This window comes from Lepidothrix coronata, unplaced genomic scaffold (assembly GCF_001604755.1).
Source record: "Lepidothrix coronata isolate B3197 unplaced genomic scaffold, Lepidothrix_coronata-1.0 Scaffold141, whole genome shotgun sequence".
Lineage (NCBI taxonomy): Eukaryota > Metazoa > Chordata > Aves > Passeriformes > Pipridae > Lepidothrix > Lepidothrix coronata.
This window is the reverse complement of record NW_016690321.1, coordinates 1,835,035-1,852,260: the sequence shown is the minus strand read 5'-3', so window position 1 is coordinate 1,852,260 and position 17,226 is coordinate 1,835,035. Positions and strand designations below refer to the sequence as shown.

General features: G+C 43.7%; 1 protein-coding gene across 1 annotated transcript; it reads left to right on the top strand.

Annotated features, from left to right (window-relative positions):
• The first annotated feature begins 395 nt into the window (after positions 1–395).
• RBX1 (ring-box 1) lies at positions 396–11,902 on the top strand. Its single transcript, XM_017827631.1, has 5 exons — positions 396–539; positions 2,825–2,903; positions 8,949–9,019; positions 10,304–10,389; positions 11,724–11,902. The coding sequence occupies exons 1-5, from the start codon at positions 462–464 to the stop codon at positions 11,734–11,736; spliced, it is 327 nt and encodes a 108-aa protein (XP_017683120.1). The 5' UTR covers positions 396–461; the 3' UTR covers positions 11,737–11,902.
• Positions 11,903–17,226: the final 5,324 nt, after the last annotated feature.

Sequence of the window (17,226 nt, the reverse complement as noted above, 5' to 3'; positions counted from 1 at the left end):
GTCTCCGGTAATTCCATGTTCCGTTTAAAAAAACCTCTGGAGTGCAGGAGAACAAAAGGACCACAGCAGGAACCCCGTCGGACCCACCTCGTCCCGCACTCGACCCCCCTGCCACGGGTCGATTAGGGTGGGCGAAAACAAGCCATAAGTTTACTAAGGGCCGAAGGAGGAGGGCAGGGAAGCAAATCCCAAGGGATTTCACAGAGCTGCTGTACGAAGCCTCAGACACCCACAGGCACTGCAATGATGAGGTAACTGCGCACGGCCCCGCCCTGACCGCCGCTTTACGGGGCGCTCACGTGACTGCACCCACGTGACCGCGCTCCCGGCCCCGCACCTGCCGGCGGAGGGCGTGACGGGCGGGGGCGGGGCCTCCGGGGCCGCCCCTCCCACTCCACCCGTTCTTCCGCACCCCCAGCCCCGCCCTGCTGCGCACGCGTGAGCCGACTCACGCACCCAAAATGGCGGCCGCGATGGATGTGGACACCCCCAGCGGCACCAACAGCGGCGCCGGCAAGAAGCGCTTCGAAGTGAAGAAAGTGAGGCCCGCCGGCGCGCTGCTCCGGCTGCTCCCGGAGGGACGGGGAGGGGCCGGGGTCGGCCTCGTGGCGGCGAGCGGGACGGAGGAGGGGGCGGCTACCCGCTCCCTTCACGGAGCCGGGCGCCCGGTTCCGCACCGGCGCGGCGGGGGGGGGCGGGGCCTGCGGAGAGCCCTGGCGTGCGTCCGGGCCAATGGCTGAGGCGAGCCGGCGCACGTGCAGCGGGCGCTGGCCAATCAGCGGGCGCGGCCGGCGGGGGCGGGAGCGGGGGGCGCTGAGGGGGCCGCGCCGGTCGGAGGTTGACCCGGTCGGGGGCTCCGCCGCTCGCTCCTTTCAGGCGCAGCCGCCCCGACGGGCCTCGGCTGCTCCGTGCCCGGACCCTCTGGGCATTTCGGGACGGGGAGCAGGGATGGAGTGCTGCCGCCTCCCCGTCAGCCCCGGCCGCTGTGGCCCAGCCGCCTGAGTTGTCCCATGTGCTGTGTAAAATGTAAATGGCTGTTGCTGACTTTTCTCTCCTCCATCGTCTCTAAATCGAGCCATAACAACGTGTGTGTAGTCAGAAAATGCTCTCCTGTCACCCTGGCTTTGCCTGCTCGCTGAGAGCAGCCATAATACCGCTCTTTGTCCAGTGCCACCAGTTTGTCAGCTGGATCGTGGTAATAGTCCGAGCCTGCTCACGAAGGCATAGAGAAGTAGGGGGAGGCTGTGTGGGCTTGTGTTAAGGTATGATTTGAGGAAAAGTGACCCCTGAATTGGATATCAGTAAACGTTTCCAGGGGTTCCCACTTGTAGATGAGTTTGTTTGCAATGCAGCTGCCATCAGTGATGATGGAAGCCCCAGATCTGTGCAGGAGGAGGTGTTTGGGTGACATGATTGTTTGCCCTTCGGAAATAAGGACAGATATAATAGCATATATGAGGAGCAGGAAGTGGCACCGTTTATGTGTCAGTGGCATTCCTCCTCCCCAGCAAGGTACCAAGGCCTTTGTTACATGTGTGGCTCAGTACAGGTCTGTGGGTCATCAGAGCAGATCACAATGGGACAAGAGATTAAATACCTGAGTGTGTGCGAGAAATAAGGGTGCAGCGAACTTTTATCTCAGCTGCCTTTAAGTGTGGATGAAGTCCAATAAAGATGAATACCTCAGCCAGAAGGCCAGCTAGACTTGAAGTTGGAAGATGGGGAGAAAAAATGAGATGACTAGTGATGCATGTCCTAAACGATCTAGTACTAGTGTGAATACTTTTTACATCGACACTAATGAAAATTTGAAGTGCTTATCGAAGTCAATATTGCTTATCAGTATTTGGCAATCTGCATTGCTCCTTCAGAGTCCCAAACTGAGGGAAAGCAATGAAAACATTGAGATGGAAATGGAACACAGTAGAGAAGATTTACTATAGTACAGTCGATACAATCATATACTAAAAAAAATATAGAGGAAAAAAAATCTAGACTACTTAAGTAGTAAATGAAGATTATCCTGATTACCAGTACGATTATCTTGGATTGCTTTGAATATTGAAGGCAAGCCCATTTATTTAAAGAGTTTACAAAAGGCCTGATTATGGATTTTGTGGGGAGGAATAAAAAGGCACTGTGTTTTTCTGCATAGTGTGTCTTAAAGTCCTCAAACTCTTCCCCTGAAGTAGCATGGGACAATGATACTACTTTTCGTATATATATAAACAAAGTCTTTGAAAGGTTCATTTGGTAGTACTTTTAAATTTTTATATCCAGCCTTGCTGATAGATCATTGCTTATTAACCTTTTGTAGGGAAGATTGTTCAGCAGTCTGCAAAGAGTAGTGTTAGAGATTTAGTTCTTGACCCCAACTGCTCTGGGGAATGATTACTAGAAGAACTGCTGGAAATAGTGGGAATTCCTCTTAATAAAATGGCATCTGAATTGGCCTTTCTCCAAGGGACTGTCCCTTCCATCAGAATCGTGGATTTGGCACGAGCTGCATCCTTGCCTTTGGATCTTGAGTAGAAACCCAGACGTTTGCATTTGTTTCACAAAAAAATAAAAAAAAAAAAAAAGGAGAAACTGTGAGAGTTATCTCATTTCTGAAGTGGGAAGGAGACATTGGGTCTGGGAGGTTTGTCAGAGGAATGTAACCTGAACTCATGATGAAGAGTTACTCTGGCCTTCTGCATTTATTTTTTTCTTAATATCCTACTTTTCTATTTAAAAACATACATGGGCTCTTGAAGAATAACAAGGATTTCTGTGTACTGTAAATTGAATCAAAACTGTTTTTCTTTTTTCCCCCTCTCTCTAGTGGAACGCCGTAGCTCTGTGGGCATGGGACATTGTGGTTGATAACTGTGCCATTTGCAGAAACCACATTATGGATCTATGTAAGTAAATGGTTGGGAACACAGCTGACAGTTTGAACTTGTGTTCAACAGCTGAAATTTCCCCGGTCGAGGATATAATTCAGCAAATAGAGCTTTCAGTTAGGAACTAAGTCTTCTACTAAGCTCTATTTTATGTAACCCTGAAGTCCTATAATCTGCGTTTGTGACTTCTGTCACCATACTGCTTTTCCCCTCACGTTTTTTTTGTAAAGAGTAGAATCACTTGATGCCACATCAACAGACAAGATGATGTTGCTGAGTGTATTTTGGATGCAACAGAGAGAAAAAGAAGTACTAGTAAAGAGCCATGAGGAATTGAAATTATTCAGGGTCAACAGACATTGCTCACAAAGAGAGGTATTATATTTTGGAGTTGGGGATGTTGCTATGAGTATCAACTTTTTGATGCTACTCATGAAGCCTTGTAACACTCTCTGTGTCTGGCCAGGAAAGGCATGGACCAGCAAATCAATCTGACTCATCATTCTACAAAACTTACCTTGTCTAACTAAGTCAATGTGTGTTATAGTAGGGGGAATTTTGTAGCCACCTAAAGAATTAATTGTTCATTTACAAAGGAGAGTAATCAAATCCCAAAACAAAAAACAATGCATTGCTACTATTGGTTTGATATTATTTTTTTTCTTCCCCCCCAATAATCTGGATGGTTCATTTCTATCACGAAATAGGTGTGAATGCATGAAGTCACTGATTTCATTACTTTTAAGTATTGGTTATGAGAATAAACCCTTTTTTTCCGTCAAAACTGACAAGATACTGTTGACACCATCTTGTTTCAGTCATGAGGGACAGAAGACCTTTTAATATACCCCAGGCAGAAATTTTCCTATATTACTAAGATATGAGGATAGTGGAACCCCCCAAAACAAGCACAGGTACAACTGCAGTGCCTGGGGATGGCCTGTCATGATCCCATCGCAGTATTTTGTTGCACTTTGTAGTTGGCCTTGGAACTACATCCAATGGTAACTTACTCTCAATAAGCCTGTGTGAAAATGAAATGTATCACAAAAATGAGACTTCAAGTTTACAGTAACAGCTGGTGGGAGATGCACAATGTATTTAAATACATCGTATTTAAATAATAATTACAAAACTACTTTCTGAAATTTTGTTGGGTTTTTTTGTTTGTTTGTTTTTGGGGTTTTTTTATAAAGAGAAAACACTGGTCTGAAAATAGGTTAAGCAAGTTCAGTTCTCTTCTTTGGGACAGATATGTTTATATTTTGAGCCAGCTACTGCCTATCCATGCCTCAGTTTATTCTTAGTTAAAGGGAATGATAACATTAAAAGGAACAGGGATTATGAAATATACTGAGATCCTTTGATATAAAGATTTCCTCTTCAAGTCCTTCTAACCAGTATCATCTTGGAAAGTAGTTTCAAAAGAAGGTGGACACTGGACTACTACTTAATCTCTCAGGTTTATAATATATTAGAGAGGAAAGTATGTTGCTGGCAGGCAAATGGAATTTCAAAGATTTGTTAGAATGTAAGTTACATTTATAGAAGTTGCGAATATATAGAATAAATATATAGAATCCTTTAAATCAAGGTAATTACTCACCATAAGTGGGATGCATTGTAAGGTAGTAGATGCTGCTGTTTCATTCTATGAATCTACCTCAAAATTGATAGTGCTTTCCATGACAGACCAAATACAGTCTCATGTATTTGCTATTTTTTTTATAAATAGCAAATAGGACATATGGGGCTGAAGGAGAGGTGTGGAGGAGCTGAAGGAAGAATGGACAGATGCTATTTACCAGTAATGAATTTTGTTTGTCGGTTCTTAAAAACAAAAAAATTCAAAAAGTCCTACCAAAATGTGGGTGGGGATTGAGAGTATATAGGTAGGTTAGGAAAAACAGTAAAGGAAAAGGGCATAGCTAATTTTTTTCTTTTTTGAGTTGCTCAAGCATTACTTGTTATTAATTTGTGTATGAGCAGTGTTATGAAAAGCCTGGACTGCAAATGACAGACCAAAATTGACAGTATACAGAGTAGAAGGGGTATCTAAATTGGTATTCCGAGATCAGTGTTGGCTCTGGATTTACTTACTTCCTTGTTACAGATCGTTAATGTTGTTAAACAACCCTTTAATTAGATTTTCAAACGTAAGATGTGAAGTGATGGCAAATTGAGGAAAAATTAATAGAATGTGCAGGGAAGAACAACACAAGATTTGATTTGAGAAAATGCAGGATACAAATGTCTCCCACTCCTAGCGACGAAGGGAAACCTTGAGTGGGAAAACATTAAAAGAGTGATAAGTAATGCCAGCCATGGTAATGGAAGTTTGTTAACATTATTAAGTCAGGCATCAGTGTTAAGGTATCCTGCAGTTCTCCTTGTGCATGTGCCTTATGACTCGGTAATAGTGTGGCTGAAGAATTCCCCCTGCCCTCAGTTTGTTTTGTATTCAATGTACAGAAGGAATGAGTAGATTTTCAGTGTTTTGGTTTCATTCTTCTCTGGAAAGACCCAGGTCCTGTTTAGATTTATGAGAAGAGTAAAAGAATGGAACTAAGTATATGTAGTTGCTAAGTCATAAGTAGGAGTGGAAGATGATAGCTGTGTACATGTATTTTGGAAGTGTGATACTAACAGCAAATACTGAGAGTCATATTGTAAGTAGAAGGAATCAGATGATGGTGTGATATAGGGGAGCTTACAATAAGTATTTAGTAAAATCTGCAGATCATTCCTAAGTAACTGCAGGGAATTGCAAGGGGGAAATTCTTAAGTTTGAAAAAGTAAATTGAAGAGCTCATTCTGCATTCTGGGGTACTAGACCAGGCTGGAATAGGCTATGTCAGTTGGAAGGGACCTACAGCGATCATCTCTTCCAACTTCCTGGCTGCTTCAGGGCTGACCAAAAGTTGAAGTGTGTTATGAAGGGCCTCTTAAAGACTGACAGGCTTGGGGCATTGACCACCTGTCTAGGAAGCCTCTTCCAGTGTTGGCCTGCCTTCTATTGCTTTGTAATATCCAGACTAAACCTCCCCCGGTACAGCTTTGCACCATTCCCATGCATCTTATCACTGGATACCAGGACAGCTGCTCCTCATAGGACGAGTAATAAGTGTAGTTAAGTTTATTAGCCTGGTTATTTGGTTTTTCTGTCTATTTTCTGAGTGTTGTGTTAGCCAAACTGTGTGTATTTATTTATTTCTCTTCTTCCCAATAACTTGATCCCTTCATGACAGTTTTAGAAGGCAACATGAATAAAAAAAGGGAAAGCATACAGTGGTTACCCTTGCTTAAGCAGAAACAGATTTGAAGAGCTCTTATCAAATTTACCAGTGCAGTGGGCTGTTTTTGTAGCTGCAAACAAAAGAGATGTACTTTACTTCTGTTACCTCCTGTTATGGCTACTTAAATCCTGAGATACAGAAGATTTCTGCAATAGAAAATGTATAGAAAGTGGGACAGTTATGATGCCAGGATTCAGAAGCTGCCATTATATAAGATGTATTTCCATAACTCCCTGAGTTGAAATGCCTCCCTTGCAGCTTTCACAATTATTTACAGGTATTTCAGGTTTTAGCTGTATTTTTCTGCCCTCACCTCCAGACACTCTGTCAAAAGCAAGGCAACAGAAGAGTTGTTCAGTATTCCTCCATTACCTGTTACTGTCTGACTCTTACTGCTTCTCTTGGATCAGCAGATGGTAAATAGCTTCTCTTTCAGAATCATCAGCTTTCATTCTCTGACAGATACTGTTCATGTGTTTTATTTCTTTGTTGATATATTGTCCTTTTCTGAAATGAAGCAGGTAGGAGACCAAAAAGTGGTTCAGCTTTTGGAAAGCCCTTTTTTGGCAGCCAAAGGTAGCAGTGCCAGCAGTGGTCTCCAGCCTGTTTGATGAGGGAGTTAAATCTGGGTGTCTTGTTGGAAAGGGCCTTACATCAGCACTAGAGGACTTCTCCTCAGCTATTTCCATGGAAGCTCATCTGTCCTCTTAAGCTTTTAGTACTGTAATGCTTTAGACTGTACTTGCTTGTCAGAGAATGTTTGAGTAAGACTAAAATGAATTTCAGTAATGCTTTTCTTCCTTTCCTAAAACACCTTTCTTCCCTCTCACTCCCAGTCAAAATGCAGAGTCCTTTAAAGCCAGAGACAAAAATTTATAATTGTATTCCAAGCATGCAGCTCCCAGGTTAGGGCCACTTAGAGAGGGGAAAAAAGACAAAATGACATAAAAATGGACTTCATGTCTAATATGCCCAACGTTTTGTTTTCAGCAGGAAAAGAGAAGAAACAAAATAAGTGTTTCTTGTGTGCTGGAGCATTTTCCTTGCTTTCAGCAGAGACTTCCTGAGCTAAACTTTGCTTATCCGTTGACTTTTCTCCTTCAGATGAATGCTCTCACTTTTTTCTACTACTCCTCATCATTTTCTACTATTCCTCACTATTCAGTTACTTTACAGACTCATGCCAGGTGTTCAAAACTTAATATAATACACCCCATGATCATGAGTCTATACTGCAGTAACAGTAAAATTGTTGCATCAATCTCAGGTGTAAAATCTTGTGCAAATATCCAAAGTAATTGAAGTTCTTCAAGGGTCTTAAGCATCTTCCATTTTCTTAATCAGATTTAGTTTTATTGCTCTTCGTATTGAGAGCTTCAGGAATTAAGGCATCAAACATTTCAGGTGTACTGGACTTTGTTCTCCTCTATAGGCAAGTAAGGGATTGAGCTTTGGACTTCTGCTGTGGTATATCACATTGATGTAAACCACAATAAATACACTTTCTTTCAAATCTTGCAGAACAGCTGCTGTTACTGAGTTTCCTTAGACGTCAGTTTTTGTTTTGAGTAGTTCCTCATGACTAAGGTTAACTGACCTCTCTCATATCTCAGAAAAAATGGGTCTTTCTTTTATTTTGTTCCTCTCCACACCTGAAAAAGCATGAAAAAACGAATAAAGGGATGAATAGGACAGAGCAAACAGAGATCACATTTTCTGAGCCAAACCTGTGGGGTTTGAAAGTTTTTGAATCTGAGCATATTCAAGCTCACAAACAGTGAACATAGAGCTCATTCAGACATCGTCTTTGCCAGGGGAAAAAAATGATCTGCAAAACAAGAAAGCAGCAAGCCTGTGTGTTGAGTTCTAAGCTGATTGTTTATCAGCATATCTTTTTAAATCATTAGGGCTTGACTCTTAAAGAAAGCGTCCTTTAGCAGGAAGTAAAATGTTGGTCTCATAAGTTTGTGCTGCTGACGGTGGAGGAGTTGGAAATATCCTTTTTTCTTCTGAAGTTTCGTCTTGAGGTGGAGCAAGGTGAATTGTTCAGGCTCTAGAATGGAGAACCACATTGCAGGATTTATTTTCTCACTGCTGTTCTTCCTTCTTGCCTTACTCTCTCTTGTCTCCTTCATCCACACCACCTGACACAGAAGCCCAAAACATAACCCAAACCCATAAATAGTTGGGGGTCTTTGTGAGGGTGATCCTGGGTACTTAGCTCCAAGGTATAAAAAGTCTAAACCATAAATTTTTTAACTACTGTGTGCTTTTGGGGTGTACTTACCTATCACAAGACTATAGAATAAAGACAGGCAAGCTCCAGATTACATGAGCAAAGTAAATTATAAATAGAGTACATAATGTCTGACAAGACAGTGAATTTATATAGAGAGAAACCTGGGTAAGAAATTTATGTAGCTTCAACTGATCATGAAAAGATATCTCTTAAAATACAGGAGGAAAAAATTAAAAATATTTATCCTTGAAATTTGGGAAGGAGACATGTTGCCAGCAGATGAACTATGTACTCTTGCCCTCTGGAACTTTGGAATACTAAAAAAGTAGAGGAAGAAGGAAATCACAACTAAGTATATTTTGGTCTGGTACTTTTGGAAAAACAGTACACATTAAACCACAGCTCTTGGCCCTTTCTGATGTAATAAATCCCCCTGCCCTTACTTGCTAATATGAAGAAATCTATCACTTGGTGTTGCATGCACATCTTCTACTCCCGTGTATATCTGTTTAATCTTTGTTTTCACAGGCATAGAATGTCAAGCAAACCAAGCATCGGCTACCTCTGAAGAGTGCACAGTTGCATGGGGCGTCTGCAATGTAAGGAAAACTGTTTTATTACCGAGCTCATGTGTGGTGATGCTATCCCCCTTTTCTGAAGACTCGAGACAGAATGAGTTCTATGAAATGTGTCACATCACCACCACAAATAAGAACTTCAAACTCCATATGTTTAGTAGAATTTAGAAAGGAGAGAGAGAAGAAAATAAAGTGAAAGTTGGAGAGATGTAATAAGGAAGACACAGAAATGAAGGGAGGAAGATAGACCTTTACTTTTTTTTTTTTTTTTAAGAATAATAGATCTTTCATTCTGAACATAATTTTTCTGATCAAGGTTTGCCAGGGAGCTATGCCTTTTCTTTTTTCCCTGGTAAAAGGATTAATTGGATGTCAGCATGCTTGATTGGTCTTCATGCAGGCTGATTCAAGGAGTCAGTGTGAGGTAACTACATGATTTGCTTCCAGTTTTGGAGGAAAATCGAATTGATACTAATGGTTTGTCTCCAGCTCTTGCAGTGTGTTGCCATATATGCTCCTTTGTACATGGTCCCACCAGCACGTGAACTCCAAACTTGAATACCTCTTAGCTAGCCTTGGCCTGAGTTGGAAGATAACATTTTCCATAATGAAATAACTTCCTCTGTTCAATCCTCACTAAGTTGTGGGATCGAGTTACAGCGTGATAATGCTGGAACAAGATTATAAGTGTTGCAATTCTGTTTGCGGAGGACAAGAGCAAAATTTTTAACCATGTCAGAATATTCTAGTGTCAAAATTATATTGTTGCGTGCAAGAGTTACCACAAGTGGAACCTTGGGTTTAAGTAGCTGTATGGAGTATTGAAAAGGGTGTCCTTATTAAACACAGAGTTGGTTTTCTTCTTTCTAATTTTTCAAATTCCTTTTTATTCAGGCTCTGGTTTCTCCTGAAAACTGACAGAAAGCTTCCTTCAGCATGTATACATTCATATCATCCCTGCTACTCACTCTGAAATCCTCTTTCTTTTCTTTCTGATTATGCTTCTTACCAGCATCTGCTCTGCCAATTTTAGCAGCTGCTAAACTCTGCGCTCTCTCCTTCATCAGAAGTCAGTCAGTTGCCACTGTGTGCACTGTGGAACAGGCTCCCTGCTGCCATTTCACTAATATTTCTCCCCTCTCTGAAAATGTGGATCAGTTCCTTGGTGTTTACCAGCGAATTGGCTGATCAGTCCTCCCCACTTTTGCCTGCAAACACTTGCTACTCTCTACTTGCCGTGGTAACTTTCACATTGAGATATCTTCCTATGTTCTGAAATGATGTGATCTGAACTTTGTCTTCCAGCACGCTTTCCACTTCCACTGCATCTCTCGCTGGCTCAAAACTCGCCAAGTATGTCCGCTGGACAACAGGGAATGGGAGTTCCAAAAGTAGGTATCCTGCACAGATGTCAAGATGAAAAATCCAATTGTCCTTCTGTAAATATAAGTGATCAGTGTAAGATTTGTGGGGCTGAGGGCATAGTTGCTGTTGGGAGAGGCTTTTTCCTCTATCTTGCTGTATAGGGACCTTTCCTTAGCCTCCTGGTGCTAAATGAGCTCTGAAGGAAGTCCAAACAGCTGTGGGGTAAGTGGGAGCTGTTAAAAAATAGTGATTTCTATTGACATTCCCTCTAAAGGATGGAGAGCAGAAGAGAAATGGAATTCACTAAAAGTGGAGCCTCAGGGGAATGCTATACTGCCGTTTGAGCAATTTAGGTTTAGAGAATTACCTGAATTCAGCTACTTGGGTTCCAAAGTGTTTCTGCTGAGGTGCCAGACATCTTACTGGGCCCCTCTGTTATCTTGGTGATTTCATTTATAACTCAGAGCCTCAGAGATTGATATAGCTGATTTCCTAGCATCTGGAAATCAAGTGTCCATGTAACCGTTGCTGCAGCTCAGGCCCATTTAGTCATAATTTCTATATTGTTTTTGTTTTGTATTTTTCAAAGGTCTGTTGTTAGAATAGTAACAGGAGATCAATCGATAGATTTTTGAGGGGTAATTGTATTTTGATAGGTATTGAGGATAGTTAGGAAGTTTGCCTGACACTCGCTTTGTTCTGCACAATTTATCCATTAATCTTTTCTTAACTGTGGATTGTCCCTCTCCCCACCTCCTTTATTAAAAAATTACATTAATTCTAATCAGAGTCCAAATGGAAACAAAGCAAAAAAGATAAAAGTATTGAGGATTGTCTTTGGGATCTGGTTCACAGTCAGTTGCACAAATCATCGTTAACATGACAACTCAAGTACCGTAGTTCTGATACTAAGATGTTTTAGTGAACACACAATGAAAATTAAGTCCACGGTGCCTGGCTAGTGACTTAATATTGCATGGGCAGCATGATGAGAAATGGAGACATGAATTAATATCTTCTGACGCATGCTCAGTGTTACTTCCAGGGCTATGACAAGCTTTGGCCTTGTTTTCATGCAGGACATATTTGAACTGGGATTCAGGGCAAAAGATGATGATACTGAGGATCTCTTGCACATGGTATTGTGGATCGCTCAGGCTCTCTTCTAAGTGATGTCTGGATAGACTTTTAGGGGAAGTGAAATGTAGAGAACTTCCTAAGATTTCCCTAACATAGCATTTCACCTTCATCCCATTTACATGTTAATTACATTGTGGCAGAATGAAAATAAATCCACCCAAATCAGCACTACCATGAATTGTAATTTTTAAAAAGTCATTAATATATTATCTATTTGCAGGTATGGGCACTAGAGAGATGGTCACCACGCTTCTCATTATGTCATCAGACTCAGTTGTTCTTGTCACTATGGGTTTGTTTTAGCAACGTGGAAAGTCAGTAATGTATACGATTCTTCTTTCATCCTAATTTCTTTGTTGTACACCACTGAATAAAATCTTGCTGGAGCTTCCTGTCAAAGTTTTTTGTCTTGTGTTCAGGAGTGGGCTGTTGGAGCATGAGGGAGGGGAATTATCTGCAGACCAGGGACTTAAGCTAGGCTTAATTCTTTATTTAGCTGGGCAGTGCTTCTTGTTGCTACGCCAGGCTTTTGACTGAGTTTGATCCTACTCCCACACAACTGAGAACCACACCTCTGGCTCACCGAGGTCAGCGTGATGTGTAGTGATGTGTACTCCACCGTGTAGTGCGATGGGTGCAGGACTTGGCCTGGCTAAGAGTAATTTGTGCAATAGCATTTCATGTGGACATGCTTTCTTACAGCTGAGTTGAAACGATGATCTATACAATTAGGGGTTGTGCCATCATTAGAAAGTACTCTCTTGCTTCTGCCCTTGCAGAAGCTCCCCTGCAGAGGAAATTTTCTCCAACTTCCCAGTTCCAGCGGTTTAACCTTGGGGAACACTGACTGTTACTTTTTGTCAGTGTTCATAAAGCACTTTCATGTGTCAGGTGAAAATAAATAGAAACTTCATGTGCTAGATTGGCTGGAAAGCTAAAAGTATGCAGTGTATGTACAAACTAATTTGTGGTTGGCTTTCTACTGGTATTTTTCCTAGTTCAAGACAAACTGGCCCAAAATTGTTCCTCTGAAAACTATATGATGTTCTGTTTGGTGTGTCTTCTACCAAATGGCCTGGTATCCTGCTCACAGCATCAAATTTTGGCCTTTATGTCAGAAGCCTCAGCAGAGCTGGGATCTCAAACAAGGTCCAGGAAATTCTTCCAGCTACAACAGGCTGTGTCCCTTTGTGCCAGCAGTAATAGACATGGTAGATTTCTTTCCTTGGCTGTTCATGATGCCACCTTTGGATCAACACTTTTGCTAGTTATTGAGGATGGAAAATTTGATAGCTGATACTAAACATTAGTGTACTGTAGCGATAGGGGATAAAGATGGTCATTGACAGAGCCAAAACTCACAGGTTTTTCAGTAATTGCTGGGGCTTGCTTTAATCTGCAGTAAGTAAATGTCAGGATTATTTTGTCAGCTGGTGTCAGTGCTCTGAAATGAGATGGTTCACTGTTTTCCACCCTGAAGAAGAAAAGAGGAGCAAGTAGGATCAGGAGAGTTTATAGATAGTTTATTTACAAGAATTCTTGGTAGAAAGTCCATCCCAAGTTTGCCAGTTAGTTTTGGTGATGGAGGCAGGAATGGAACAGAAGAGAAGGAATGGAACAGATGATCTCAACAGTAGTCAAAGTATTCATCCAGGCAGCAGGGTATCCAGGTTAAATGCCATTCCCTGAAATTTGAACTCCTATTTAATGTCCTGTCCAGATGAGTGAAATGACAGATGTGTCTGGTTTTGATTGTCCATTTTGTTTGCAGTATTTGATTTTTCAGGACCTGGAACCCAGATGCTCACTGATTGGGGAATTTATATCCTTGAGAACTTTGTTTTGGGTCCAGCTATGTCATTCTGATTTGTCCCTCTTTAGTCTCTGCATAGTGCCCTGAGCATGTTTTTTTGGCTGGGTACTGACACATCAGGCATTTCAGACACATCAGGCATTTCCCTCTTCTTAGTGGCATCATGTGCATTTGCTTGAGGCTGTGCCTGCAAAAAGACAGGGGGGGTTGGTATTTTTTATTGCCTTTTTTTTTTTTTTAATGGATCCCTCCAAATGGCTGGCTACAGGCAGTCTCCCCACACACCCTTCAAACCTCTGCTCTGCTGCAGTGTGTAAAGCCCTGACTGTTAAACTTGATTTCAGATTGCTTTTGTAGTGTCTTTCCCAAACCTGATTTTCCCAAATAGAAAAATATGGAGTGTAAAGCACCAATTGTTTACAGACCCAGGAAAGAAAATCCTTTTTCAGCTGCTGCCCATTGCAGTGGCCCTGCGGCCACTTCCCCTGTCGCGATCCACAGCCGCTCCAACATTGGGCTGCTGGCAGTCCCGTCTTCCGTAGCGCATTAAGGGTTGTGTTTGGAGGGAGGAGGAAAAGCTTCAGCAAGTAACCTTAGAGAGAAGCACTACGGCACAGGCAGTGCCAGGTGAAAGTATAAGGGATCTCTTGTATTTGAGGGATCTGTTTTATCCAAAGGCACAAAGTGCCCCATTTCCCCAGGGCATGATTGCTCACCCAGGCTGGCATTGCTCTGTCCTGACTTTTACTGTTTGGCCTCCATCTCTGCTAGGCATGGTGGTGGTGGAAGGAAGAAAGGCCATGCATTCCCACTGCCTTTTTTCCTAAAGCAACGGTAATTTTTGACTGTAGCTGCCCCTTTTTGCAATATATGGAGAGCTTTTTGGGGAAGAAGGAGGAAGAAGGCACATTTCTAAGTATCCTGGGGGGGAAGTAGGTGTGCAGGAGAGAAAAGACTGTGTCAGTGCTGTTTGCCCATCCTAAAAATGGAGAATGCATCTGAACTGTGGACCCAAAAATAAAATCAGGAGAAAATGACAGTTGAAACTGCAGAGAGCAGCATATCCTGCAGCTGCCCGGCTTAGAGAAAAACAAATCACTGGTAGACCCACTGTGGAGCAGAAGGCAATTTTGACATTTCTGATTCTTTCTGGAAGTTTGTCAACTGAGGTGAGCTGCATCCCTGAGCAGGCCCTCGCAGAGAGCAGCCAGAACAGAGCAGACCAGGCAGTGCCTTCCTTCTCTGCCTTTTGCAAAGAAAGCAATGAGCTCCAGGTGCTGTGTGGCATCAACTGTGCCTCATGCACCAAATCCCTCCGTGGTCTTGCATTAAAATGCCAGAATGGGGATGATGTGACACCGAGATGGCACGGCGTGTTGGGCTGCATGGAAGTAGGAAGGGGCAAACAGGACTTTCCCTGTCAAAACGCACCACAGACCATGCATTAAAAAATGTCAGGCTGTCGGGAGTCTGCTGGTTGAAAAGTGTCTGATGGCTGAGAGAGATGGCTGAAGCCTCAACCAGTTTTCCAGGCTTGTAGTGACACACCGTGGAGTGAACTTCATGATCATGTCTCCTGCTTCAGACAGATAGGGAGGGAGTTTCAGATGTGGAGATGCAGATGTTTAGGCTTGAATGAGGAAGCTTTGCAATTGTTTTGGGTGGCCCTGTGCAAATACCCCTTACAGGGGAGCCCCAGGAGCTGCTCCCACTGCTGTGTGGTCAGGTGTGATGGTGAAACCCAACCCACACATAAGAAAACACACTTTCAAGGGAGGAGCTGTCTGTGTGCAGGCAAGCAAAGGGGCCAGCAGCCATCAGCCTAATGAAGAAGTTAATGGCATCCTCAAGTAGTCTGGGGCCACAAAATGCTTGGCAGAGCTGATGTGAAAATGAGCCAAGCAGCACTGGCAGTGTGTGAGGTGCAAAAAAGCTCTCTCAGGCAGAGGCCTGAGCATCCAGGAGGGGAGTAAGCACCTGAGAAGATCTGCCCTGTTACTGGACAACTACTTTCTCCAAAGGCATCAGGGCAGAGGATGGCAACAACACCACTTCCCTGACTGACTCTGCCTTGAGTTTCATTCCTCAAGCTAAAAAGGAGCAGCCAAGAATGAGTAGGAAGATAAAGAAGAGATGGGCAGAGGCAGAGACCAAGACAAAGAAGAGATGGGCAGAGGCAGGGACCAAGACTAAGTCACTGATTGTGCTTGCTCCCATCATCAGACAGGCAAGGAGATGTTCTGGAATGTGGGGACCACCCTTTGTGAAGAACACAAGCTCTTCCCCTTGTCAGTATGGGAGTGATCCCACATTGTACTTGCACAGCAGGAACATGGTGCCATCATGGGACATCAGAGAGGCACTTGCAAGGTGCAGAGCTGATGCCTGTGAGGTGTTGCTTGGCCAGCACGCTGATGGTCCTTTCCCTGGCCCACCGTGAACTCCCATGCTTCTGCCCTATGGCAGCTGCTTTGCCACCCAGTGAAGGGATGAACCCCTCAGGAGGCTTCGGGTGGGCTCAGTGGACACTGGCACCCCAGATTGCTCAACCCAGTCTGGGCAAAAGCCATCACTGCCTGGAGATCCCCAGGCCACAGCTGGAGAGAAAGAGGTGACACTGCTGAGGGTATTTTCCTAACGAAGATTCCCCTGAGGGCTGGAGGGGAGGAGGAGGATGGGTGTGGAGAAGCATCCTTTGTCTCCCTGCTTTGCTTAGCCTGTTCTCCCCACAAAAGCTGTGGGAAGAGTGAGCTCTTCTTGCCTGCTTTTACTTTTCCTCACAAGCTCACTCTGCCAATATCACTGCCAGCTCTAATCTGCTGTGAGGAAATGCCGTTCCCCCCACCAGACACTCCATACATTGCTCTGTTCTCTTCCCCAGTGCAGCAGGCTTTGCAGTAAGCCTGTTATTGCTCACTGCGGGGCACCTCGGTGCACGCCACTCACCACACCACCACCCTCTCCCCATTCTCCGCGGCTCACTCTGGCCTGTTCTCTGCTCTCCTCTTTCATTTCCCCTCTCTCTGATATGGTTCCCATGGAGATCCTGAGGTACCAATGGTGCCTGTCCTCCACAGCCTGAGGGAAGGGGTTGGTGGGGTGATTTTGGGCTCACCTGGGCTGATGTTGCATCCAATCCCACAAGTCAAGCTACAAGTTGCTGAAATTTCTGTTTTGTCTCTCTGCCACTTGACTTCTTCACAACAACAGGACACTGGCCTGTCCTTTCCCTTTTTAGCTGCTTTCCAGCCTCTCCCCATTGGACACAGAAGAGGCAGCTCACCAGGTTTTTGCATCCTGCCATAAACAGCAATGCTCCTGGATGCAATAAGGAGGGAGGGGGGAACCATTTGAGGTTGTGATTTAAAGATCTGTTAGAAATTAGCACCAGCTGATTCTGGAGAGACCAAGGCCAAGTGTGGGGATACACCACTGCCTACTGCCTTGCTGAATTTACCTGCTCCACTACAGCAGCCTGGAGTTTGCCTGTTTGCTGCCTTTTCTTTCCATATTGCTGTGAATATGGCTCAGTCACCTGATTTCTTGGTCCTTGCATGAAAGGTGAGTCCTGGCCTCCCTGCTCCAACACATAAACCAGGAAGAGGGCAGAGCAGTTTCCTCTGGAAGGGTACCAGACGTAGCAGCACGATAGGTATCAAGACTCAAGATAGGACTGCAAAGCAGTATAACCCTGGGGCATCAGGATTTTCCATCCATGGGGCATCAGGTAGGTGTTTTGAGTTGATCTGCTGTCACAGGCAGATGATTCTGGATGCCAGCACGCTGGCGGTGCCTTTGAGAACATGTCCTCTTCTTCTGGTTGTGTTGTTCTTCCTCTCATCTCCTCTTTATCTTCCTGTACTGGATCTCAAGTGGATGCTTATGAGCTGGGGAAGGGTATTAAAGGAGG

What these genes read in the sequence shown, in the direction of transcription:
- RBX1 (XM_017827631.1), top strand. Translation starts at nt 462, where the DNA reads ATGGCGGCCGCGATGGATGTGGACACCCCCAGCGGCACCAACAGCGGC. An exon ending in AGCGCTTCGAAGTGAAGAAA is followed by an intron (nt 540 to 2,824) that starts GTGAGGCCCGCC and finishes CCCTCTCTCTAG; the next exon opens with TGGAACGCCGTAGCTCTGTG. An exon ending in TTGCATGGGGCGTCTGCAAT is followed by an intron (nt 9,020 to 10,303) that starts GTAAGGAAAACT and finishes TTTGTCTTCCAG; the next exon opens with CACGCTTTCCACTTCCACTG.